A 27158-nucleotide genomic window follows, 5' to 3' on the forward strand; every position below is an offset into this window, starting at 1 on the left:
ACTCTTAATTTTCCTTTGTCAGGTTAATGTTTTTAATATTTGTGCATTTCATACTTAGTTTTGCTGATTGCATTAAACAACGGATAATAAAGTGAAAGTTGAGGCAGACAATACTCTGCCTCACTGAGGGGGGTGTATTAGAGCACACAGGTTCAAGTTGGTGCCGTTCTTTTACACAGATGAAACAAAGTCAAATATAGTTGATTAAGTTATGACAGAAGTGGTGCAACGGTGCTGTCACTGGTGCAGAGGAGCATGAGCAGGCTGCCGCAGGACACAGAGCTGTGTGGTGAGTCACTTTTCTTGCACAGTTCACGATAATTAATATTTAAGTCTTCACATTCTGTTCATATCTTGTATTCCTGTACTGATTAATCTTGGCATTAAAGTGATATTTTACAGAGAAAAGTGCACTCTTTACGTATTAAGGCACACCGAGCGACGCGGCTGAACCCGGCTGAACTGTTGCACAATGCGTGTGGTTTTGCATGAGTGGCCGATGAGTCTGCCCATGGTTTTGCTGCGATTAAAATATTTCATCACCTGCGCACGCCGTGGCAATGTCACAGATTACACCCAATCAAAAGGCACATAAGATTTCACTGGTACTCACTTTCCGGGTTTTAAGTGAACGAGAGACAGAACTGGCTGCTGCGCCGCCCTCAAGCCATATAAATACAGTATATAAAGCATCAGAATCATCTTTATTTGCCAAGTATGTCCAAAAAACACACAAGGAATTTGTCTCCGGTCGTTGGAGCCGCTCTAGTACGACAACAGACAGTCAATTTACAGAACACTTTGAGACAGAAAGACATTGACACTGAGCAGTAAAGGGTTGCTAGTTATCTGGTAATGCCTTTTTTTTTTTTTTTTTTTTTGGACAATTGTGCAAAAAGATGCAGAGTCCTCTAGCACTTAGAGCAGTTCGAATGACTAATACTGCAATAGTCCGGTGCAATGACCATTGTGCAAAGTGGGCTGAGACTTCAAGGAGTGTATGCGGTTTAAAGTGACGAGTCGTGCGATAATCTGGGACAATGTTGGTTGTGCAAATGGAGAAAATGCTACTCTGGCATGAGTGGCCAGTATATGCAAATAGTGCAGCATGGCGAGACAACTACAGTTCAGTATCAGTTATCGTGTTTTACAACACTACTTAACTATATTTATAATTTCTATTGTGCCTGTAGATGAAAATGTGAAGCTTCTGGTCAAAATGTATGTATGTATGTACGTACGAGCTGGGTAAGTTCAAAGGAATGGAGCGAGCCACTTTTAAAATATTAACACTCTTTTATTCACGCCTACATTCATTCTCTTTAGCAACACGCTTCTTCCTGAACTATTCATCTAACTGCTTTCGGTTTAATCAATGTGATAAAATACAGTATACTTTATGTACAGCATCATACACCTTTAAGGCTCTCTGTTCTGGGCATCCATATATCCAATTGCTCAATGTGTGGGGGGTGAGTCGGCCTCTATTCGTTTGTAATGAACCGGTCAAATTGGGTTAGACCGCATCGCGCAGTGTGCGGCAGGCCTTACATTGATTTGCAACAGTTCCAATATTATGCGGAAATGTCCTGAGACCAAATCTTGAAATCATGCCATTCTAATTTGATACTGTGTTGGGGGTAACATTTATGAAGAAGAAGAATCACCTTTTATTGTCATGAACATGCATGTATGTACACGAAATGTGTTCTCTGCATTTAACCCATCACAGTGAACACATACACATGTTGGTGGAACACACTGGAGCAGGGGGCAGCTAAAGCGCCCGGGGATTGTGCATCTCTGCATCAATTTCATAGTTTTTAATTTTTTTTATTTTTAGTTTTTTTTCCATGCCGCTACTTGGCTGGCTCGGCTGGGCCGCAGTTTAGTGCAGCAGCCTATTATGTTGATTGAGTAAGACATTGTAGTTAGTAAGACATTGCCTTGGCTAATACGCTCTTTTGTAATTGCTAAAAATGTTCCTCATGGCCAAAAATTGTGTGAAAAGAATGAGGATACAAATCTTCTTACCAGTTTTTAGTTTCACCACTGTATGGCTTATAATTTTGTAAATCTGACTCTGTCAGTGCTTCACAAGCCATGAACCGACCTCGCTGCATGTCAAGTGTTTCAACAAGTGATTAATGCTCAGCTGCCTGCATGTCCTATTATTAGGAAAAGGAAGCAAAAGTTTTTCTTAGGCTACTTGCATAAGCACTAATAAAAAGGAGAAGAGATTTAAATAATGTAAATTATGATGAAATTAAGTCATCTTAAAAATAAACAAACTGCATAAAATTGGGTATACATTTGTTTGCATTTGCATTTTAATGTATCCTTTCGTGAAATTTGATTCACTGCGCTGGTGTAGGCAGGTCTGAACGCTTTTTCATTCATCACTAGCTCTTCTGCCAATCACGGCATTGTTTTTTTGCCTTTTCCCTTTGCCTTCCGCAATCCTTCCATTGAAATAAAAACAAATTAAAATCTAAATTCAGCTTGTAAGAATTCTGCTGGAAGTACTAAACTATCAAACACCCCCTCTAACGCATTCAGAATTTGTGTATTTCATTGCTTCTCTTCATGCTCAGGTTCATGCTTCTTTGCCTCCTGTGGCTTCTTCCTTTCTTTCATTCATCCATCCTGCTTTTCTTTAAGGTACATATTTGTCCAGCTCTGGGTGAGAGAGGCCTGAAAGGTTGGCATAGCAGTCTGGCACAAGCATATAAGACTTCCCGAGGTCCCTAGGGTGCCCCACAAGGGCATTGAAAAATCTTCTTTTTTTTTTAAATTGTACATCCTTCCACCTTTCCCCTTTTTAGCTTGCATCATGCATGTTTTTGTTTTGTTTTGATATTTGACACATATTCTATTTTATAATTTTTTTAATTAGCTTATTCAATGGGCAGATGCTATTAAACATTAATTCATTCATTTTCCTCCGCTTATCCGAGGTCGGGTCGTGGGGGCAACAGCCTCAGCAGGGAAGCCCAGACTTCCCTCTCCCCAGCAACTTCCTCCAGCTCTTCTGAGGTGTTCCCAGGCCATTCGAGAGACATAGTCTCTCCAGCGTGTCCTGTGTTGTCCCCAGGGATGTGCCCGGAACACCTCACCAGCTCTAAGGGAGAGCCCGGATACCCTGCGGAGGAAACTCATTTCGGCCACTTGTATCCAGGATCTTGTTCTTTCGGTCACGACCCACAGCTCGTGACCATAGGTGAGGGTAGGAACCTAGATCGACCGGTAAATTGAGAACTTCGCCTTTCGGCTTAGCTCCTTGTTCACCACAATGGACCGATACAAAGTCCGCATCACTGCAGACGCTGCACCGATACGCCTGTGCATCTCCCATCCCATTCTTCCCTCATTCGTGAACAAGACCCCAAGATATTTGAACTCCTCCACTTGGGGCAGGATCACATCCCCGACCCGGAGAGGGCACTCCACCCTTTTCCGACTGAGGACCATGGTCTCAGATTTAGAGGTGCTGATTCTCATCTCAGCCGCTTCACACTCTGCTGCGAAAAGCTCCAGTGAGAGTTGGAGATCACAGCTTGATGAAGCCAACAGAACCACATCATCTGCAAAAAGCAGAGATGCAATACTGAGGCCACTAAACTGGAAATCCTCTACGCCTAGAAATTATGTACATAAAAGTTATGAACTGAATCGGTGACAAAGGGCAGCCTTGGCGGAGTCCAACTCTCACCGGAAACGAGTCCGACTTACTGCCGGCAATGCGGACCAAACTCTGACACTGATCGTACATGGACCGAACAGTTGGCATCAGGGGGTTCGGGACCCCGTACTTCCGAAGCAACCCCCCAAAGAACTCCCCAAGGGACATGGTGGTCGAATGCCTTCTCCAAATCCACAAAACACATGGAGACTGGTTGGGTGAACTCCCATGCACCCTCGAGGACCCTGCCAAGGATGTAGAGCTGGTCCACTGTTCCACAGCCAGGACAAAAACCACCCTGCTCCTCCTGAATCTGAGGTTTGACTTCCCGATGGACCCTCCTCTCCAGCACCCCTGAATAGACCTTACCAGGGAGGCTGAGGATTGTGATTCCCCTGTAGTTGGAACACACCCTCCGCTCCCCCTTTTTAAAAAGGGGGACCACCACCCCAGTCTGCCAATCCAGAGGCACTGTCCCCGATGTCCACGCGATGTTGCAGAGGCGTGTCGAACAGGACAGCCCTACAACATCCAGAGCCTTTAGGAACTCTGGGCGAATCTCATCCACCCCGGAGGCCTTGTCACCGAGGAGCTTTTTAACCACCTCGGTGACCTCGACCCCAGAGATAGGAGAGTCCGCCTCAGAGACCCCAGACTCTGCTTCCTCATGGGAAGGCGTGTCGGTGGAATTGAGGAGGTCTTCGAAGTATTCTCCCCACCGACTCACAACGTCCTGAGTGTGCAGTGCCCCATCCCCACTATAAACACTGTTGATCGTGCACTGCTTACCCTTCCTGAGACATCGGACAATACAATGATTTGCAAATCATTGCATTATTGTTTTTAGGAAATAATCATTAACTTAGAATTTTATGGCTGCAACACGTTCCCAAAAAGTTGGGACAGGGTCATGTTTACCACTGTGTTACATCACCTTTTCCTTTTAAGAACATTCAATAAACGTTTAGGAACTGAGGACACTAATTGTTGAAGCTAGGTGGAATTCTTTCCCATTCTTGCTTGATGTACAGCTTCAGCTATTCAACAGTCCGGGGTCTCCGTTGTCGTATTTTACGCTGTATAATGCGCCACACATTTTCAATGGGAGACAGGTCTGGACTGCAGGCAGGCCAGTCTAGTAACCACACTCTTTTACTACGAAGCCACGCTGTTGTAACACGTGCAGAATGTGGTTTGACATTGTCTTGCTGAAATAAGCAGGGGCATCCATGAAAAGACGTTCCTTGGATGGCAGCATATGTTTCTCCAAAACCTGTATGTACCTTTCAGTATTAACGGTGCCTTCACAGATGTGTAAGTTACCCATGCCATTGGCACTAACACAGCCCCATACCATCACATATGCTGGCTTTTGAACTTTGCGTCCATAACAGTTCGGATGGTTCTTTTCCTCTGGCCCGGAAGACACGACGTCCACAATTTCCAATAACTATTTGAAATGTGGACTCATCGGACCACAGAACACTTTTCCACTTTGCATCAGTCCATCTTAGATGAGCTCGGGCCCAGAGAAGCTGGCGGCGTTTCTGGGTGTTGTTGATAAATGGCTTTTGCTTTGCATCGTAGAGTTTCAAGTTGCACTTAAGGATGTAGTGCCGAACTGTGTTTACTGACATTGGTTTTCTGAAGTGTTCCTGAGCCTACTATTTATTGTAAAGCTATTTAACCTCAACATTTTTTTGGAAATAATAAATTATTACTTTAAAAACTATGGGATGCTTATGCAGCAACCATTTTGTGCACTTTTCTGCACTGCCAATTTGAAATAATGTCCTGTTTTTTAATAAAGAGATGGAAACATAATTTTTAAAAATCCGATTAATCGAAAAACTAATCAACAGATTAATCGATTGTTAAAATAATCTATAGTTGCAAGCCCTAATTCCAATGGAATCTGTCAATTGGATCTGGTTCTAAGTATCAACCAGTTTTCGATTCCCACCTCTACTTGAAACAGCAACTCTAAAATGCAATTCTCTGAGATGCAGGCATAAATGATCCAATTTACATGTCAAATGGATGACAAAGTTGTTAAGATGATCAAGGGGAAAAGGGCTTACACACACACTTGATTGTTAAATATGTTTTTTGGTCAAAATAGTATTTGCTTGATGACAGAAATGCGACAGATTTTTTGTCAAAGTTCTTTACAACCTATTTGTCTGCAAAAACTACTGTGTGCTGTATTTCCACACACAGAAGTACACACACCATAGTATACGCGCATCCTTTGTGAAGGAACTCATTAGCTGAAGTGGGAGACTTTGGGTTATTTGGGGTCAATTCCTTGACCTGCAGGCATTTCTCTATCTCTCACTCTCGCTTGCTCACTTTGGCATGTGCATACACAAGAATCCGCCTGTGGTCAGCGTTATTTGATTCATATCCATTTTTTGTGCATATTTGTTTGGCTTGGCACTGAAAAAATGGTGGTAAGCACTGGTAGGTTTTAGTTTTCTTAAGTGATGCTTTACTGTAGTGTAGCGATACAGTATGTCTCAAAATTATTTGCACGTTTTTCAAATCCACAAATATATCTGTGATTCACATGTGTTTTTCCAAATCCATAAATAGTTTGCACGTGTTTTTCAAATCCACAAATATATCCACGATTTACACGTTTTTTAATGTTGTGTGTGCATGTATCATGACTTATCATTTTTAAGTATACAATTTTGCTTGTGAATTGTGGAAGGTGCGCTTGTGGATCAGCGGGCACGTGCATTTATTTTTGAGACAAACGTAATGCAGATTTGATCCACACGTGTACGAAGGACCTTACTCCATCCAGTGGGCGACAGTGTTTCTATCTCCGTTGATGACTTGGCTGCAAGTCATTTTTGTAGGAGTCCAACAGTCTATGGTCCGACCCTGCTGAAATTCCCAATAAATTGACGATGGCTGAACAAGTTTGACAACCAGCAGCCCCGTCATTAGTAGGTAAAATATAACGGAATCACCTTCCTTATTTGTCAGCAAGATACAAAAAACATCTTATTATTAGTGTTTAAATAATCTCTCTCTCTCTCTCTCTCTCGCTCTCTCTCTCTGTCTCGATTGACGCAATCTACATTGTCCCAGATTGTCGCACTACTAGTCACTTTAATCTGTATACATTCCTTGAAGTCTCTGCGCCCTTTGCACAATGGTCATTACACCGGACTATTGCTATATTAGTCATTCAAACTGCTCCAATTGCAAGAGGACTACGCATCTTTTCGCACAATTGTAAAAAAAAAAAAAAAAAATGTACCGGCATTACCAGATTACAAGCAACCTTTTATTGGTCAGTGTTTTTCTCAATGTCATTAGGTCTCAAAAGTATTCTCTGGCAATTGACTGTCTGTTGTCGTACTAGAGTGGCTCCAACTACCGGAGATAAATTTCTTGTTTCTTTTGGACATACTTGGCAAAATAAAGATGATTCTGATTCTGATATATGTATAGTCTATGCTCTCAACAGAGACAGCAACACTGCCGCTGAGCGGATGGAGGCAGGACCTTTCGACACGTGATTTATTTATTTTATTTTTATTATTTTTTCAACTTGAAACTGCGTTAAATTTACAAATATGCGTACCCGCTGATCCACAAATGCACCTTCAACAATTCACAAGCAAAATGTAATATTTACAAATGATAAGTCAACAAAAAAACGTGTAAATCGCAGATATATTTGTGGATTTGAAAAACAGGTGCAAATAATTTTTAGACATCTCTCCCCATACAGATCTGATGTTTACACTTTGAGAATTCATAGCAGTGACCATTACTGTTGTATTCTATATTCAGTGTTTACCAAAATTCAATTTTGGTCACTTTTTATAATGAACCAAGGGGTAACAATCTTAGAATGGTAATGTTTAGAGCAGATTTCTGTGTTTGCATTTTTTTTTTTTGATGCGTGCAAATCTCAATCAGAGTTATCGGTAATTAATTCACTAAAAAAGGTACACATGGTTTCATCGGACCGTGACAATACAGGCTTATTAATACTGATTTTATGCTCATGTCCTTTTTCAAGGACAATGGTTAGGGTAAAGTTGAGGACATCATGTTCATCTTGGATCAATGAACAGGCTCATCTGAGGATATACACAACAATCCCTTTGTTCTGGTTGGATTTGATTGTTTTCCCCTCCTGGTCAGATGCTATCTTAGAGGGATTTAATGTACCCAGAGTAGGCCTAATTGATAAACGAAGTACACTGTGTTTGGATCCAGTTTCTATTACTTTTGAAATACTTGCTAAACATTCCCTGAAAATATGGTAGATTTCGCTAAACTGCGTAGCGAGATCAGAAACACCAACACCATTCATTAGTCATTATTTTTCCTTCTGTTTTTCAACAGTGATGAAATTAGGCTACCTAATAAGACTTTCACTTGCACTTTTCACTTTCTTTGACGCCGTATACCGAGGCCTAATTTACAGCAAAAAAAAAAAAAAAAAAGATACCTGAAATACTGATTCATGCAGCGGAAAAACTTTATGCTGTGTGAAAGAAACCACGACTGACTGTTTTTGAACCTAAGCATAGCATTTTTGTTTGAAAATCTTGTTCTTAACCGAGGTTCCAGGAAATTGTGTTCTTGCTCGCAGGCTGTGGGCAGCTTCTAAGCTTGTCAAGCTTTCTTAGCTCCCCCTATTGGTGGTTGAATCGATACAAGACCTGATTCACATGGCATCCCATGAGTGAGGCTTGCGGATCGCCAGTTTCCATTGTATCTCTAGTTGCCAAACAGGCTTGCAAATAGGGATAAGTACCTGTTTCATCAACTAGAAGAGAGCACAATTCATTCACATTTTTTTCTTTTACTGAAACCAGTTTACAACATAGCTCAGTTCAATCTGCTAGACCGAAGAAGGAGTAGCGGTCAATGTTAAAATTTTGTAGCAGTGATGTAAAGAATTTTTTGGGACAAAAGTCTTGATTAATTTTGTGTCTCAAATCTAACTGCATATTTATATACATCACAAAGGCTTAGAAAACATTCTCCGAAAGTGGTGACATTTTCTGTGTTTATATCAAACCTCAGCAAGTCTCATGCTGCTCAAATTCAGCCTCAGTCACCTTGTTTGACCTTTTTGAATATCTTTCATTCTGTTGTTGTGACTCGTGACCTTCTTCCTGGCTACTAGCATTCAGGCAGGAGGGGTGGCCTAGGTGGAGGGCTCAACTTGGTACTTCCTGTCTATTACTTTGCTGACTTAATGAGTTTTGTACTCTGTGTATTTTTAAAGGTTGTGCGTAATTTGGGACTGATTGTAGGCCTATGTGTGCTTTTACTGCCCCGTATGATGACCTTTGACCCCTAGATAAGGCATTATTTCAAATGGTTCATAGGTCTCTCTAGTAATTTTCTCCGGTCCCTTTCTATACTTACCCAAAGCAGCAAAGTGGCACACTATTTGTCTTTCGTGCTCCATACTTGCTTTTGTAATGAACTCACACATTTATGGTAATTTGTTTAATTAGGTAAGTGAACGATCCTTGTCGCCAAGTTATCTTTATATTATTGGCACATTTTTAGAATATTGATTTTTCTCACTGTACAACAATCTGTATCTTTTATCTATTGTACTTTTAATTTTATTATTACTTTTTCCAGATGTATGGGCGCTACACCCAGGAGCTGGGGGTGTACGCTAAAGAAGAAGCAGCTCGACTGAGGGAGAGTGGGCAGAGGCGTTCGGTCAGTGAGCGAAGCCGAAACTTGGACCTGCTGGAATATGACAAAGGACGCTGTGCCAAATGTCGCAGTAAGTGTTAGAAATATAACTCATGGTTAGTACAGAAAAGATATGTTACACATTAGTCCTATATAGGCCTGTTGAGTAATAGAGAAATGACAGTTGTTAGAGTTGTATTTAGTTGGTTTTGAAAAATAGCCGTGTTGCTTCTGGAAGTGCATCCAGCGTAAAAACTGTGCCAAACAAATTACCCCTGATGGGAGGAGCCAAAAGCTACAGCACAAAATTCACGTTAATGGAAAAACTATATTCAATCAGTAAAAAAAAAAAAAAATGTCTATTATGTCAAGGTGGTGACTGTAATTAGTTGTAAAACATTTTTTATACAATTTCAATATTGTTTTTTTGTTACAGAATACCTGCAGTATATTACTGGTTCTTTTATAGAAACATGAGCATATCAAGATGAATCCAGTCCAGGGACAGTCAGACCAGCCAATGCAAACATAGCTGCACTAATGCAAAGATACTGATGAACTCACTAGGCTTTACACGATGAGGATTTTTGGGGCCTGATCAGCGAGTTTAAAAAAACAAAAAAAAACAAAAAACCAAAAACAAACAAAAAAAAACTATAACCGATCACAGATCCAATCACAAGATGGAGGAATGTGTCTATTTAAATGACCTGTTCATTTACTGTATATACTTGTGTACTTAATTGCTAAAAAAAATTATATGTACAATAAAAAATGTATCTTTGTTCCTATATTTATGCCAGTGAGGCATAGTGACAGACAGAACAAATGAATGGTGTTCTATTAGATGGGAGGACGTAAATAAAGTAATTAATGTATCCACGTTTTGTGACATTTTTGTTTGTTGGTGTGCCGTGAGATTTTTCAATTGTAAAATATGTTACTTGGCTCCATTAAGGTTGGAAATCACTGCTCTAGTCAGATCGTGTATTCTAATAATTCAGGTTAAACCGACATTACAACATGACATAAATAATAGGAGCCAACTTACTGTAGTTGAATTACTTTATTGCAATTAAATTACTTCACACACACCAAAGCTTTAGAGCATGATTCAACAGAACGCCAGCATGTTTACGTACAACCGTTAGTGCTAGCACTAGCTTGCTAGGCTACATAACATTTTGTTCCCTGTTTCCAAGCCGTATCATATTAAAACTACGTGAACATACCTCAAGCAAGCCTTAGACGAATGTCCTCTCCCGAGGACCGGTCACCACCAACACGCGTTTTTCCCCATTTTGTTCTTATAAACACATGGCACGATTCGTTATTGTTGTCGTCGCCATGGTAATGAGTGTATCTGGTCGCGTTTAAGTTGACAAGATGAAGCCCAGTGATCGTAAAAGACGGGATGTGGTGGTATCGGAATACAAGATTTTATTGCAGTTGTCTGACATAGTGCAATTGTGAAAGACCAAATTTGTCTTGTTGTCTGATCCACGCATTTCGTGTTGTCTGTCCCACACCGCCAACATGTTTTTAAAAAAAATAACTTTATTGGTGATCGGAAATTTACAATGCTACGTCAAAAGACACGTGACAAGGCTAAAAATAAACTAGCTTTTGGGTTTGAATATACTGTACACGACGGCAACGTGGAGTAAATGTCTTTTGCGGAGATCGGATCGGCGACTTATGACAATAAAGCCGATCAGCCAATAAGCATAAAATGCTAATTATCGGCCGATACTGATCAGGCCGATCAGATCAGTGTAAAGTCTAGTACTCACATCACTAGCCTGTGTGCTAACTTGGTCATCATCTGTATCACTTAACTTTCTGTTAATATGAAGGGTTACAAATAGTTTGTTGGTATTTTTTTAATCTGCACTATTTTGTACTGTAGGACATTCTGAGCAGTATAAATTCTTCAGATATCAGTTTTCCTTCTCTGACAGCATCAACTAGTATCTCTTTTGGCTTTCCTCTTAATTAGGGATGGTCGATATTGCTTTTTTTCCGACCGATACCAGTGCGAGTATTCATTCTTGCAATGCAGTGTAGCGCCAAGTACTGGTGAGGAGGACTTATTCAATGTCAGATATTTTTTCTTCCTCAGCAGAGCTGTCAAATGTGATGGAACGTCCATATTTTGTTATGGGAATCACTGAACGCTGACTCGTTACAGCCATAACACCGATTGTTCCAGATATTGGGGGCAAAAAAAATCCAGCGCCTGACATTATGACGCTGTGTCATAAATTCATTTGATGAAATAAACACTATATTGTTAAAAAAAAGAGAGTGAGACAGGAACATCATTGAACAGCTACTTGGGGCATGTTATTTTATTACGCCCCCCCTGGCTGCCAAGCCGCAGAGGCAAAATTTTTCTTTGCGTCTGGTGTCAACGCATTGGAAGTCACTAATAAAGTATATTATTATTATCAAGTATATTATTATTATTATCATCAATAAATATTTGTAATAGAAGATAAGAAGTCCCACAATGGGGGAATCTGTATCAGGAAATATAAATATAATATAAATAACAGGCAAGAGAAGGCTTCTATATAAGTACATTCACAAAATAGGAACCAAAGCTGTTGTCCATGCATAAACTATCCAGTGCAATCTATCAACAGGTTATTTGTTTCTTCACAAAATGAGGTGCTGAGTTTTAATTGACTTCTGAGATCTGATTCGTCTGATTTAATAGACGAGCTATTTTTATTTATTTTTATTTTTTAATTAATTATTATTATTATTTTTTTTTTACCCGAGTTGAAAACAGAATTGGTAAAAGCAAATTAATCCATATACACATTTTTTTGACGATGGCATGTCAAAATCTCATATACTTGATTTATATGAGTCAGGCTGCAACTGCTGCCGCCATTACAAGGTTGATGCAATAAAAACATTAAAATAAATATTGAAGCCATAATTTATTAACGATTACGGAGTAATGATTATGTAGTGCAAGTGAACAGTATGCAGAAATATTTCAGAATCAGAATCATCTTTATTTGCCAAGTATGTCCAAAACACACAAGGAATTTGTCTCTGGTAGTTGGCGCCGCTCTAGTACAACAGACAGTCAATTTGCAGAACACTTTGGAGACATTTTTATCCTATTACACAAAATATTGCAATAACTGTCCTGTGGTAATGTTCTTGACAAAATTTTGAAAATCGCTGTTATCTTGAAGGCTGCTACATGAACAAAAATAAGAGTTCTCGATTACAGCGGTTTCACTGTCTCACTCAAACACACAAAGGATGAAACAGGAAGTGGAATTTTATAGAAAGTTTAATTAAATCTACAAGGGAAAACTACAGGGAAACAATGCAGAGGGATTTTACTACAAAAAGAAAATAATAACAATGGTAATAGAAAAAAAAATAGGCATATGTAAAGAAAAATAGGACATAGTGTGTGGCTGGACTCAAAATGAGCGTGAAATGAGTTCAATCATAGTAATAGAGCAAAGTTGGGAATCGTGTGAGCTCGCTAACTTTAACACCAGATTACTATGCACCAATTTGTACTTTCCATTCATCACTGCAATGTTTTACTCACGACGTAGGTCACCGGGTTGGGTCTTTCTCAGTTGTCTCAGGAGGAACGGAGGCAGGTTTAGTTGAAGAAGATGCACAAAAAGTAAAAACCAAAGAGGTGCAAAAAGAAAGTTGTTGTCTTGTTGGCGGGGAGCTTGTAACCTTTCCTGCCATTTGAACTTGTTGAGGGCCTCGGTCTTGCTATCAACTGCAGGTTTTAACTGTTAAGAGTGCCAGAAGTGACTACCTGGGGGCCCTGCGGACAGATCAAGGCTGGGAAAACAGGTCGAAGCCGCATGGCAGGCTTCGGACAGCGCCCCCGTCGTGGTCCACGGTCGATTGTGCGCCATGGTGACACAACAAAGAAAAAAGAAAAGGGGAGGGTGGAGGGCTTGTGCAGCACGTCAGAGCCACGGGTTTAGGTAACTTTCAGCATGAAGTTGAGAAGAGGAGAGCGTGAGATGGCGGAAGCAAAACGGTTAAATGCACAGGGGGCGTGTCTATGGAGAAGTGGAGAAGCCCACACCCATCGACTTGAATTTAGTCTATAATTTGGCTCATAAAAATGGGTTTAAAAATCATATATTCCCAATTTTGTACTCTCTCACACTTAAGAGAGAAACTTGTTACAACTCTCCCGCAGGTGCTAAACTAAGGTTGATGTCAAACACAATGGCACGTTCAGAAGAAACAAATTCGGAAGGCAACCTGTAAAACACAATCATACAAGCATCACGGTGTACATTTAGAATATTCCTGAAGGTTAGTTTTGTTTATTACAAACGTGAGATTTCTTCCACGTCATTTTAATATCCACAGGCGGGGGGCACGTGCCATTGTTCAACAGTCAACAATAATTGACACCCTCACCCCCAACCATGCTGTGCCAGTCATGAGGAGACTTGCAAACCGTTTTATGACTTTAGATGATAAAAAACAGGTTTCCTGTGTCTCTTGTGAAAACAAACCGGCTGGTTGAGGTACAGAAAGCAGGAATGCAAAGGTTTATCATTTCTTGGGAATTGCCGTTGACAACCAGGCCATAGGATGTAGTCGCTACAGGTTTCTGCTGTTAAAGTTCATTATAGCTAGTTAATCTTAAATTTTTATATTAGCTATGAACTGTTCATCCGTCTAGTATTCACAGTTGTTAATGATATTTGTTGTAAAAGTGGTTGTCAGAATGTAAATTATTTTCAGGATATGTTGTGCTCTGCACGTTAAGTTTTTAGATCAATTTCTGATTGTAATTAATTACATTTGTAAACACAAAGATAGACTGTGTGAGTCAAGGGAGTTATATGTTTTAGTTAGGTGTTTCTTTGGTGTCTTGGGGTACTACTATGGGGGAAATTGATCAGTTTGTCATATCTTAGGATCTCGATGTCTCCTCTGTCACTGACTGCTTTCAGTTTTGTTTTTCAGTTTTATTTTTTGTTGGACTGCATCAATGTAATATTCGTTGTGGTTGGGGCCCGTCCTGCCGTCCACACAGCTCTCCAGTTCATCGCCGCTATTTGTTCTCGCCGCTCCGATCGCTGCGCTCTGCTTTCATTCCCGCCTTTGCTTGTTCTCGCTGCTCCGGGAAACTGCTGGGGACCAGTGACACGTTTCCCCGAAGGCTCCCTTGAGATACCACGAGGAACTGCCTTAGCCACAAACCCTCAAATGGTGTGGAAAGCTTACCGCGAAGGGAGGGTAAGTAACCCTCCCACTTGTCTCCCTTAGCTCTGTTAGAACCGTTTGGACACTCATTGCTGCATTTTCTTTCCCACCGGTGCGTGCTCTCGCTACTCGCTGGTTTAATTTTTGTCAAGAATTTTTTATGTGCGTCTCTGTCGTTTTTGGTATATTACAGCCTGACGTTTCAATTATTTTTGCTAATTAGTGATGTGTATCTTGTGGAAGCCTTTATACTTTTGTTCATGAAGTTTTCAGTAAAAAGTAGATTGTGATTCCTTCACAACTACACACTAGATCAGGGGTGGGCAAACCTTTTGGCTCAGGGGCCACATTGACTTTGAAAATTTGACAGGCAGGCCAAGCCAGGACCAGATGCTTACATAAAAAAAAAGAAAAGGCATTTTAGTGTTAATACTTAGATTTACTTTTAATGGGAACAGTGTTGTTTTGTTGATCACCTTTTTTTGCCAGTGCATCAAAGTCTGGTGTTAGTTTTGTTGTGGCAATTCTCAGAACACATCTGCGGTGTTCATCACTCAGCTGGAATCTGTAGGATGTTTTGTTGGTGTTCATCACACTAAAACTCTGTTCACACACAAATGTAGAGCCAAACACCACCAGCATCCTCTGTGCCATCTTCCAGATTTTTTGAAATTTGTCTGCCCCTAATGAAGCATAAAAGGCATCCATTTTGATAGTTGAACTTCTCTTTTAAGGCAGTATCACATTGGAGATCAATCAGTTCCATCTGCAGCTCCCGTTGGCGCTGTTTCAGAGTCTTGTGTGACTGTATCTTGGATGGCAGTGTGTCAAATAAAGGTATTTTGCTGAGCCTGCATGCTTGATTTTAACCGCTGGGCCATAGCCATCAGTTCCTGCGTTGATTGGCTGTTAGCATAATCAACATGCTTGGTATAAAAGTGACGGTTGATGTTATATTCCTCTAAAACCGCAATGGTTTCTTAACAAATTAGACATGCCGCCTTTGACCGGACTTCAGTGAAAAAGTATTTTGTAGTCCATTCTATATTAAACACTCGGCACTCACTGTTGACTTTTCTTTTCTTTGGCCCACTCAAGGTTGAAGAAGGGTTCAGCGCAGTAGCAGAGTAAAAACAGAACAGCCAAAGTCAAGTCAATGTATCACTGTAGCTACTACGCTACCTGATGGAACCACTCGGTATTACAGGACAAGGTCAAATGAATGTAGTCATGATTTTGATTATTTGTACGATTCTGTATCAATCTTTGGCGGGCCGGATTGAAATGATCAACGGGCCGGATGTGGCCCGCGGGCCCTTGTTTGCCCACCACTACTCGAGATCATTGCTGATGTCAATAAAAAGTTGCTGTGGGGACGTTTTTACTGCTCTCACAATATCTCTGATGTTGTTTTCCATGGTCTACCCGTAGAGTGTCTGCTACCTAGAAACCACTGGTTTATTTTTTCTCCATTCCATTCCAAATGGTTGCAGTGTTTTAATTTTTCCAGCTTCTCTCAGTTTCATGTTTTTCTTTCCCACAAATAGATGGCTCCGTCGTTTTCATGTTAGTTATCTCTCTAACAAGTATAAATGCAGTCTTCAGATGCAAAACCGAAATCTGAAAGGGAGTGTAGACATGTATATTATTTATACGTGAACAACAAAACACCTTGTCACATCAAAACACACCTTGTCACATCTTCTAATACATTTGCTATCACTATTTGAGTACTTTTGCTCCATAAAAATGGGTGAATCCAAACAAAGCTGACAATCCCCGGTGATAAAAGCACAAATGTTGAACTCAAACCCAAACATTTACAGTCCATCCATCCATCCATTTTCTGAGCCGCTTCTCCTCACTAGAGTCGTGGGCATGCTGGAGCCTATCCCAGCTGTCATCGGGGTGGAGGCGGGCTACACCCTGAACTGGTTGCCAGCCAATCGCAGGGCACATACAAACAAACAACCAGTTGCACTCACAGTAAGACCTACGGGCAATTTAGAGTCTCCAATTAATGCATGTTTTTGGGATGTGTGAGGAAACCGGAGTGCCCGGAGAAAGCCCACGCAGGCACGGGGAGAACATGCAAACTCCACACAGGCGGGGCCGGGGATTGAACCCGGGTCCTCAGAACTGTGAGGCTGATGCTCTAACCAGTCGTCCACCGTGCCGCTACATTTACAGTCTCCAGAAAAAAACAAAGGAATTTGCCTCACTGTCCCAATGTTTTTGGAGGTGTTTATGTGCATTTATATAATCATTTGAACTGTTATTTTATTAATGTCCTCCTTCAGTTAGTCACACTTGGTACCAAATACACAGTCACAGTTTGATGTGAGACCATCTCATGTGATCATGTGACCTAATAGGGTGGGGAATTATTTTTTCGCATAGGGCCCAATACGTTTGTATTAAAAAATAAAATCTTAGCTAATAAATTCACAATTTATAAACTGTCTGGGAGATATTAAAATTGGCTTGATGATTCATCCAGCCATCTATTTTCTGAACCGCTTTTTATTATGGTCGCGGGCGTGCTGGAGCCTATCCCAGCTGACTCTGGGCGAGAGGCGGGGTACACCCTGAACTGGTCGCCAGCCAATCGCAGGGCACATATAAACATATAACCATTCCCACTCATATTTACATCAATTTAGAGTTTTCAATAACCTACCATGTATGTTTTTGGGATGTGGGAGGAAACCGGAGTGCCCGGGGAAAACCCATGCAGGCACGGCGAGAACATGCAAACTCTATAAAGGCGAGGCCGGATTTGAACCCAGGTCCTCAGAACTGTGAGGCTGATGTGCTAACCAGTCGGCTGGCAACTATTTCAGGGTGTACCCCGCCCGCGACCCGAGTGAGGATAAGCAGTACTGAAAATGGATGGATGGATGTAGTTTTCAACTCCCTTGTTGTTTTGAGGCCCGCAGTAAAAATCCCCCCGTATTTCTGTTATACCGGTTGGCCAGCAGGGCGCAGCATTGCGCTGTAGAGTTTCTCATTCGTTCAATGGCACTTTGTCAAACTGTTCTAACTACCATCATTATAACCTGTTAACTAGTTCCCATGTTTAGTTTCCCATTATTTCATATGATGGAAGAAAAAAAATGGAAAACATCTCTTGACTAATAGAGGCTGAGAAAGACCATAGTTTCACCCCCAGACTGAATCTGAATGCATCCGCTTACCAAAACAACTTGGAGCATAGTTTGGTTAGATGGGTTTGGTGCGGAAGAACTTGACTGGCCTGCACATAGCCCTGACCCTTCAAATCCCCTTTGGATGAACGACAACCAATATTTTGAGTCAAGCCCTGTCTCAGGCCTCTGACTTAGCAATTGTCCTAGATGAATGGCCTAAAATCCCATAGACATAGAAAAGTGGAAGCGTAGAAAATGTAAAAAAACAAACAAAACAATGCATTTTTCCCCCCCTATATTTTACTTTCTGTCTGTAATGGATGTCTTTTGTCCATAAGAGTTTTCTGATTTTTCTTGTTCTTCATTGCCACAATGTCACTTCATTGCATTCAGTGGATGCTTGAAATAAGGAGCATGATTTACAAACCTCAATTCAATGAAGGTGGAACATTGTGTAAAATCTAATTATAAACAGAATACAATGATTTGCAAATCCTTTTCAACCGATATTCAATTAAAAATCATCTTACAAATTCTGCTCTGGTAATCAAACGTGAGCACAACTTTGCAATGTTCTCTCATTTACTAAATATAAGTAGTGCTGGATTTCACAATAAGAGCAAGTAAATTAAAAGAAAAAGTTATGTGTGTCCAAATAAAGTGCTGAAACTAAGAAATATAAAGTTTGAGTTTCCCCTTTTCTGTTCGGCATGTTGACACAACAGTGAAGTCTCAAACAATTTTACAGTACATAGTTTAATTTAACAAATCTTAACTGAACCGTTTTAGAGGTTGTGTTTGTTCAAAACCTTTGTTTTGGTTCATAATGGCGTTTCACATATTATATGTGCTTTTAATAAGAGCTCTCAGTGGAAACTTCCCACTTAACAGCCTTTGTGCATTTTGTGACATTAATACATTAGGTTCATGGCTGTGCATTTATGAGCTTAGACCAGCTGACTAGGAATAAGAACAAATATTCTTTGTAAGACTAAAAGATTTGGAACTGTTAAATTTGTTCAAATTAAAATGGAGAGAAAAATATTTCCATCATCTCCCTTCACCAAAACCCTACCCTGTTTGGGTACATGATGATCCATTTTACTCTTATTCCTCTCCGGCCATATTAGTTTTTCACCTCCATCCATCCATCCATTTTCTGAGCCGCTTATCCTCATAAGGGTCGCGGGGCTGCTGGAGCCTATCCCAGCCCTTTTTAAATGTATTTTATGTTTTACTTTTTTTTTTGGACAATTGTGCAAAACGATGCAGAGTCCTCTAGCACTTAGAGCAGTTTGAATGACTAATATAGCAATAGGTGTAATGACCATTGTGCAAAGGGTGCCGAGACTTCAAGGAGTGTATGCAGTTTAAAGTGACAAGTTGCGCGATAATCTGGGACAATGTTGATTGTGCAAATGTTGCAAATACTCTTCAGTCAGTGTGCAAGTGGGGCAGCTGCTACTCTGGAATGAGTGGCCAGTATTGGTCAACAATAACAACAAACAGGTAACCTGTTTCCAATTAACATGGTCAACTGTGGAATGTTCCAAACAGGTTTTTTAAAATGTATTTATTTTTTGTAGCTTTCCTCAACATTGCCAGTCTTTTGTTGCCCCTGTTCCAGTATTTCTGGACCATGTTTTAGGCATCAAATTCAAAATGAGAGAATATTTAAAAAAAAAAAAAAAAAAAAAAAAAAACGTTTATAACGTTAATGTATAATAACGTTTTTGTAGTGTATTCAATTGCATATAGGTTGAAAAGGATTTGCAAATCATCGTATTCTAGTTCACGTTTTAAGCAACATCTCAACTTAATTGGGTTGTGCTGTAGCTGTGTCTCATCGTTTTGAAGAGTTTAAGTGCAAAATATAGGGGATATAGCAAAAAGTAGCTGAAGTATGCAAACCTATTGGTTAATTTTGCCTCTGCCTGAATTCCTGCACCTAATACACAAAGCATTTACAAACTCGTCAAATATTTATTTCTTTGCTGTATCAACTTTTGCCAAAGCAAATCTACATCCATATGGTTGGCCTCTTCCGCTTATCTTTTCTTCCATCTGTCTTCAATCAATGCATTAATTAACCACCATATATTAAATCTTCTGTTGGTTTGAATGATTTTGGAAAGCATGTGAAGTATCCATTTTGTAATAATTACAGCGGCTGAAATAAGTATTTAACACTTCACCATTCTTCTCACTAAATATAATTACAAAAGTGCTATTCACCTGAAAATCTCACTAGATGTTGGGAACAACCAAAGTAAACCCATACATAAAAAAAAAGTAGAACAAGTAAACTCAGAAATTAAGTTGTGTGTAAAAATGTGAAATGACACAGGGAAAAAGTATTGAACACGTGAAGAAAGGGAGGTGCAAAAAGGCATGGAAACCCAAGGCAACACCTAAAATATATCAATAATCAAACAGCAATCCAGCCCCTTGTCAGTGCAAATGAAGATCAGATGGTTCAGTCCTAATTGATGGCCTACAAAAAAGTTTCATTGCAAAGGTGTGAGTCAAGACACATCTCATAATAGGTAAGAGCAGAAAGCTGTCTCAAGACCATCGCAAACTAATTGTTGCAAAACATAACGATGGCATTGATAACAGGCACATATCTAAGCTTCTGATCGTTCCAGTGATCACAGATGGGGCCGTAATACGTAAGTGGAAATCAGGTGCTACTCGCAGGATTTCTGAGAGGGTAGTGCAAAGAATAATCAGAAGAGTAGTCAAAGAGCCAAGGAGCACCTGTGGAGAGCTTAAAAAAGACCTGGAATTAGCAGGTACTGTTGTCACAAGGAAAACGGTGAGTAATGCACACCGCTGCTATGGCCTGTATGCACGCTCACCACGCAAGAACCCATTGCTGAAAGAAAAAAAAAAGCATATCAAAGCTCGTTTCAAGTTTGCTGAACAACATTTGGACAACCCAGTTAAATACTGGGAGAAAATAGTCTGGCCGGATGAGAGCAAAATTGAACTGTTTGGATGCCATAATGCACACCACGTTTGGAGGAGAAATGGCACTTCACATCACCCTCAAAACACCTTACCAACAGTGAAGTTTGGAGGTGGGAACATGATGGTGTAGGGCTGCTTTTCAGCAAAGGGTACTGGTAACCTTCACATTATTGAAGGAAGGATGAAGGGGCAAATCTACCGAGACATTCATGACAAAAATCTGCTGCCGTCTACGAGGATGATCAAAATGAAACGAGGGTAGACATTGCATCAGGATAAGGAAACTGGTTTCCTGGTTTCAAAGAAAAAAAAAAGAATAAAGCCAATCACCTGACTTGAATCGAATCCAAAATCTATGGAAAGATCTGAAACTCAAGGTCCATAAAAGAAGCCCACGGAACCATCAATATTTGAAGACTACTTGTGTGGAGGAATGATCCAAAATCGCATCAGAGCAACGCATGCAACTAGTTTCTCCATACAGGAGGCATCTTGAAGCTGTCATTGCAAACAAAGGCTTTTTTACAAAGTATTAAATAAATACCAGTTGGCGTGTTCAATAATTTTTCCCTGTGTCATTTCACATTATTACACACAACTTAATTTCTGATCTTATTTGTTCTTCTTTCTTTGTATGTATGGATTACTTGGGTCCTTCCCAACATCTGGAGAAATGTTCATGTCAAGAGCACCTTTGGAAATATATTTGAGAAAAATGGTGACGTGTTTAATACTTATTTCAGCCATTGTATAATTGTCGATTAGAGTTACTGTGTGTGAGGTGGCGTCACCTCTATTTTTTTATGTTTAAGTCCCTTCGAGGGGTGGGCTGGAAATGCATGTGGAAAGTTGTGACATCAGCAGCGCAAGTAAATGATAGTAGCCACGCACGCACACCCATACATACAGCCCAAGGTGATGAACTACAGATGCATCTTTTTCTCCCTCCATCGCAGTGTGCTCTCTTTCTCTCTCCATTCCCACAGTTCATTTAATTGGTTCTCAGGACACACACATTTATCCACAAGCAGTGTTTCACATCAGGTGTGATGTCAGTAGGAGCTCAACGTGGCGCCTGATGTTGCTATGGAGACATGCAGGCGCCTGGCAACTAACAGTTGCTTTTTTTTTTCAGGCAAGTAAGAAGGCACTGATCGATATTTGTGCCACTTCAGAGTGTATGTGCATGTGTGTGTTAATCTTGGTCTGTTGTTGTCAAGTGTTTTACGTAAGTGGTTCTGGCACTATCCCATACTGTATATAACGCTGTGTGTCAGCATTGAGAGAATCTTTGCTTCACAGCATTGGCTTCATTGATTTTGTCATCCGATGACATCAGGTTGAGCCAAGATACTCCCATAAGACTGCTTGCTGTGAAGTTTTAGATGATGGTGACGCCATTTACTTATGTCCCAAGTTGCCAACTGAGTCTAAGGTGTAATTCCATTTTATAGCTTGCGGTGCTAGGTGTTGGACAAATAAAAGGTGGCATTTGTATTTTTTTATTTTATTTTTTTTATGTTATTTTGAATACAAATGCACTGCTTAAGTATACTACCATACCATTATAATACAGTATGTGGCTTCAACTAGACCGTTCTCGGGTGTCTTTGACAAAACCGGGCCACCAGAAGTGCTGCTGGACGAACTGGGTAGTACGGGTGATGCCAGGGTGACAAGTGAGTTTTGAGTTGTGGGCCCACTGTAGGACTTCAGAACGTGCAGAAAACTGTACAAATAGGCAATCAGGAGGCCCGGTTTTGAGATCGGGTTGGTCTTTTTGAGCCTCCTTGACCAACTGCTCGATCTCCAACGAAGCAGGTGGACGGAAGAATGGGTTCGGGTTCTGCTGAACCGGAGGATGGTGAGTGAATACGGGATAGGGAGTCTGCCTTGGTGTTACGGGAACCGGGATGGAAGGAAAGACTGTAATTGAACCTGCTGAGGAATAGTGCCCAGCGAGCTTGTCGGGGATTGCCCGACAAGCTCGCTTACCTCCGTTTTGCGGAACAGAGGTAAGCGATGTTTTTGTGGTCTGTCCAAATGAGAAATGATTTTACAGTCCCTTCCAGCCAGTGCTTCCACTCCTCCAGGGCCCAGTCTATGGCCAGTAGTTCTCGGTTGCCGACATTGTAATTTCTCTCTGCTGGGGATAGGCGACGGGAAAAAAAGGCGCAGGGGTGTAATTTCTGGGTCGTGGGGTCCTGCTGTAAGAGGACAGCTCCAGCTCCGGAGTCTGAGGCGTCAACCTCCACCACAAACTGGAGGCAGGGGTCAGGATGCTGCAGAATGGGAGCATCGGTGAATACGGATTTGAGTTTATTGAATGCTTGAGAGGCTGCCGGGGTCCACTGAAAAGGGGAGGTGGTGGATGTGAGGCTGGTGAGGAGAAGTGCGACCTGGCTGTAGTTGCGGATGAATCGACGGTAGAAGTTGATAAAACCGAGGAAGCTTTGGAGGTCTTTCCGGGTTGCGGGGATGGGCCAGTCGGTGATGGCTTGTATCTTGGCGTTGTCCGGTTGTAATTGTCCTTTCGCAATGATGTAACTGAAGAAATGTGGTGGAACTTGCATTTCTCCGGTTTGACATGTAGCTGGCTCTCGAGGAGGCGCTGGAGGACTTTGTGTACATGGATGCGGTGTTCTTCGGGGGAGCGGGAGAAAATGAGGATATCGTCGTGGTATAGGAACACGAACTGATTCAACATGTCGCGGAGGACGTCATGAACGTTTGGAAAACTGCGGTGGCGTTGGTTAACCAGAACGGCATGACCAGATACTCAAAATGTCCGAGAGGGGTATTGAAGGCGGTCTTCCATTCGTCCCCCTCTCGGATACGGATAAGGTGGTAGGCGGTACGGAGGTCCAATTTGGTAAAAATGTGGGCGTCACAAAGGGGTTCAAACGAGGGGTAGATGAGGAGAAGTGGAGATTTATTCTTCACGGTGACATCATTGAGTCCTCTGTAGTCAATGCATGGGCGGAGAGTGGTATCCTTTTTCACCACGAAGAAAAAATCCAGCCCCGACCAGAGACAAGGAGGGGCGTATAAATCCAGCAGCCAAGGAGTCGCGAATGTAATCCTCCGTAGCGTTCTTCTCGGGACGGGAGAGGTTGTAGAGTCGGCTTTTGGGAAGTGGAGCTCCCGGCAAGAGGTCTATGGCACAATCGTACCGGTGGTGGGGGGCAGGGAGACAGCCTAGTTCTTGCTGAAAACTGGGGAGAGGTCATGATATTCTTGCGGAATTAGTGAGACGTCCACTGGGGCGGCAAAAGGTGGTGGGTCTTCAGAAGGTGTAAAGCAGAGAGCAGACGGTGGGAATGACAATGAGGGCTCCATCCTCTAATGAATAAATGCGTCCAATTTATGGCGGGGTTGTGAAGTCTGAGCCAGGAAATACCAAGTACTAGGGGGGTCTAAGGGGAAGGAATGACAAAGAGTGAGATATTCTCGCGATGATTGCCGGAAATGAGGAGTGTGATAGGGGAAATTATTCGGCCATCCAGGGTTGTGACTTTCTTAGGGGATGGAAGTGGTTGGAGAGGGATTTGGAGCTGGTGAATTATGGCTTTATGAATGAAATTGTCATCAGCACTGGAATCAATGAGGGCAGTGATGGGGGTATTATGTGTAGGAACTATAATGCAGGCGGGAACGGTCATGCGAGAGGGAGAGCTAGGGGGAAAGGAGTTTTGGCTCACCACGACGCTCTCGGGTCGCGGTGAGCCTGGTCTTTTGTTTGCAGGGGGCACGAAGAAATAAAGTGACCGGATTGATCGCAGTAGATACACAGCCGCTGGGAGATACGACGCTGACGCTCCTGTGGATCTAGACGTGTCTTAGCAACTTGCATAGGCTCTTCGGTGGCTACGGGTAATGAAGGGGGTGCGGAAGACGGTGCGGGAGGCGGGTGTGAAGCTGACGGCGTGGCGCTAGGAGTGGGTAGGTATTTACGCAAGCAAACCCCCCTCTCACGTGCTCTCTTTTGCAGTCTGTTATCCAGACTGATTGAAAGGGCGATGAGATCCTTGAGAGAGGAGGGCTCGTCTCACGTCAGACAATCTTATATCTTATAAGATTATTCCATAAGATTGTCCTTAGGTCTGAGGTGTGTGTCGATTTTAGGGCCCGAAACAGGTCAGGGCCGAAAATCTTAATTAATGAACGTGTTCAATATTTAAGACGAAAACTTAATGTGTGTTTGGGGAAAGCCAAGTCATGGTGCTGAGAATTGTGACGTGAAACGGAGCCAATCAAAGAGGCGCCCTGTAAAAAACAAAAACGAAACAAAAAACAAACATGTCCTACCCGATGTCGTATTTTGTATAAAAGTGGGTTATATGTACAGCAATATGTATTTTCCACACGAAGTATTTTTTTTGATGAGTGGTCGTGCCTCCAGTCCCCTCGGAAACACCACACGCATACCCGGAAGTGTCTGCTCGTCTATGTTTTTGTAAGATCACGTGTAATCACGCGAAACTTAGAGATCGGAACCAAATCTTTGTGTGTGGTGTCCTGTGTCAAGATTTTCGGCGCCCACCACACACAATAAACTGTTAAATTACTGATTTTTTTTTTTTTATCTTCATGTGTGGGGTATGTCACAGATAAATAATCTTTTAAGATTTGAAAAATCCTTGTGTCTAACAGGCCTTAAAACAGCTGTCTGGTATTCATGTTGGTTACACCTCAAACTGTTATAAAGGTTTTCTTTGCTGAAAGCTAAACCTGAATCATAAACTCAGCGTTAACCGTTCAGTGATATGTATTGTTGACTAGTCAGTGCAATAGGACATAGGGCAAAAGAAACATATCAGTCAGTCACATCTTCAAGTCACAAGAAAAATTGCTTAATTCTTACAAAAGGTGATGTCTTCTTATTTATGTATTTTTTTTTATATCCAGATTTTTTAAAATCTAAAATGTTTATCTTAGAAATTAACTGAACTGTGAAGAACTGTGAACTACTTCCTTCTTTGACGAGTGAACTTAGTTCAAAATTATGAACTATGAACTGATAGGGTTGGGCATCGAGAATAGAGAACAGATGGGAACCGGGAGTATTCCATTTCTCCATTCCGGTTCCCCCGGAAGAAGAATGCCCACGAAGACGTGCTTGTGCCCAAATGCGGCGACGAACAAGTGTTTCTTAACTTTGTTAAAATAGATGACCAGTCGCCTCAGTGGAATAAAAAAAAACACTTGGAATAAGATTATATTGTTCAAAGGAGGTTTTGGCAAAGTGTGGAAGTCTGACGTTCCCCCTCTCGCGCCGAGCCTCAGCCTACACTGCGCGGAACTTCAGTGACGTCAATTGGGTGAGTGTGAAACAATAAAATTTGTCTATACCACCATTGAGGCAGCTAACAAGTTAAATGGTGGGTTACACTCTTGTAATGATGGTTTTTAGTGTTTATTTTTGTCTTAAAATCAATGTAAGAGCTGATGACAGACACAAAAATATAAGATACATTATTTTACCATACTGGGAAGTAGAAACAGTCGCATTACAAGCTTAACATTGAGCTAAAACTTCACCGAAGGTCAAACTAGCAACTTTACATCACAATGAATTGGGACAAAATTCACATAAACGTTGTCTCACAGTATCACAAACATTAACCTTGTGCCTCATCGGTGGGTAGGTAAAGGAATCAGCGTTTTACAGAGCATTTGGTTCCATTCATTACTCTTTCTCATGCCGTCTCGTTTTACTTTCGTTTTCACCGGTGTCGTGTGACGTTACCTTTTGTGCCAAAATGCTGAGTTCCGGTGCATGCCGTTCAACACGAAAGGGTACATGTTTAAACAGGAAGTCAAGTTAAAACTTGCTTGCTAACTATTTTAACAATGCTAAATCAAATTTTTATATAAAATATTAATTAACAAATATTAAGTCAGTTGAGTTAGTTCCACACACATTGCCTTTTAGTTCATAGGTTTGATATCGATACTGGTTATAAAGAACCCTGAGTCAAATTTTAGTCTATGCTGCGGGCTGCTAAGAAAATTGAAATCTTTTTTAAATCATGCAAACTTTTTTGACCTTTTTTGATACTGAAGATCAGGATTGTCCTGATCCTACTAAAAGGGTGGATCAAGCAAGGATTGAAGGTTGATGTAAAGAGATGTTTGGACACATGATACATTGTACGGTATACTAACGCCAACACTCAGGCTAGAAAGAGGGATACGGGCGTCATTCAATTTGTTCTCTTACATTTTATCCTGGAAAACAGAACAGATGAAACCTTGAATGTCAGAGTACCAAATATGCATTAATTGCAATCATAAGAGCCGCCGTACAAGATCAATAAAAAAGAAACTACTCTTTCTTGAAGCTTCTTCTGAGGCAGTTCTTACTGTTGTAGTGGGGGTTTCTGTGGTCATGTGTGGAGAGGTCTTTGGGCTCTGCCTACTCCAAATTG

The 27158-nt window shown here is 41.2% G+C and overlaps 1 protein-coding gene across 2 annotated transcripts in view; it reads left to right on the forward strand.

The window, feature by feature from the left end:
- Positions 1-27158, forward strand: part of clcn2c (chloride channel 2c) — a 138608-nt gene that overhangs the window by 31793 nt on the left and 79657 nt on the right. For both annotated transcript variants that reach the window (XM_061681625.1, XM_061681624.1), the window contains exon 2: positions 9317-9467. In XM_061681625.1, the coding sequence (XP_061537609.1) occupies positions 9317-9467 (151 nt within the window). The remainder of the gene's footprint in view (positions 1-9316; positions 9468-27158) is intronic.

This window comes from Phycodurus eques, chromosome 7, assembly GCF_024500275.1.
Source record: "Phycodurus eques isolate BA_2022a chromosome 7, UOR_Pequ_1.1, whole genome shotgun sequence".
Taxonomy (NCBI): Eukaryota; Metazoa; Chordata; class Actinopteri; order Syngnathiformes; family Syngnathidae; genus Phycodurus; species Phycodurus eques.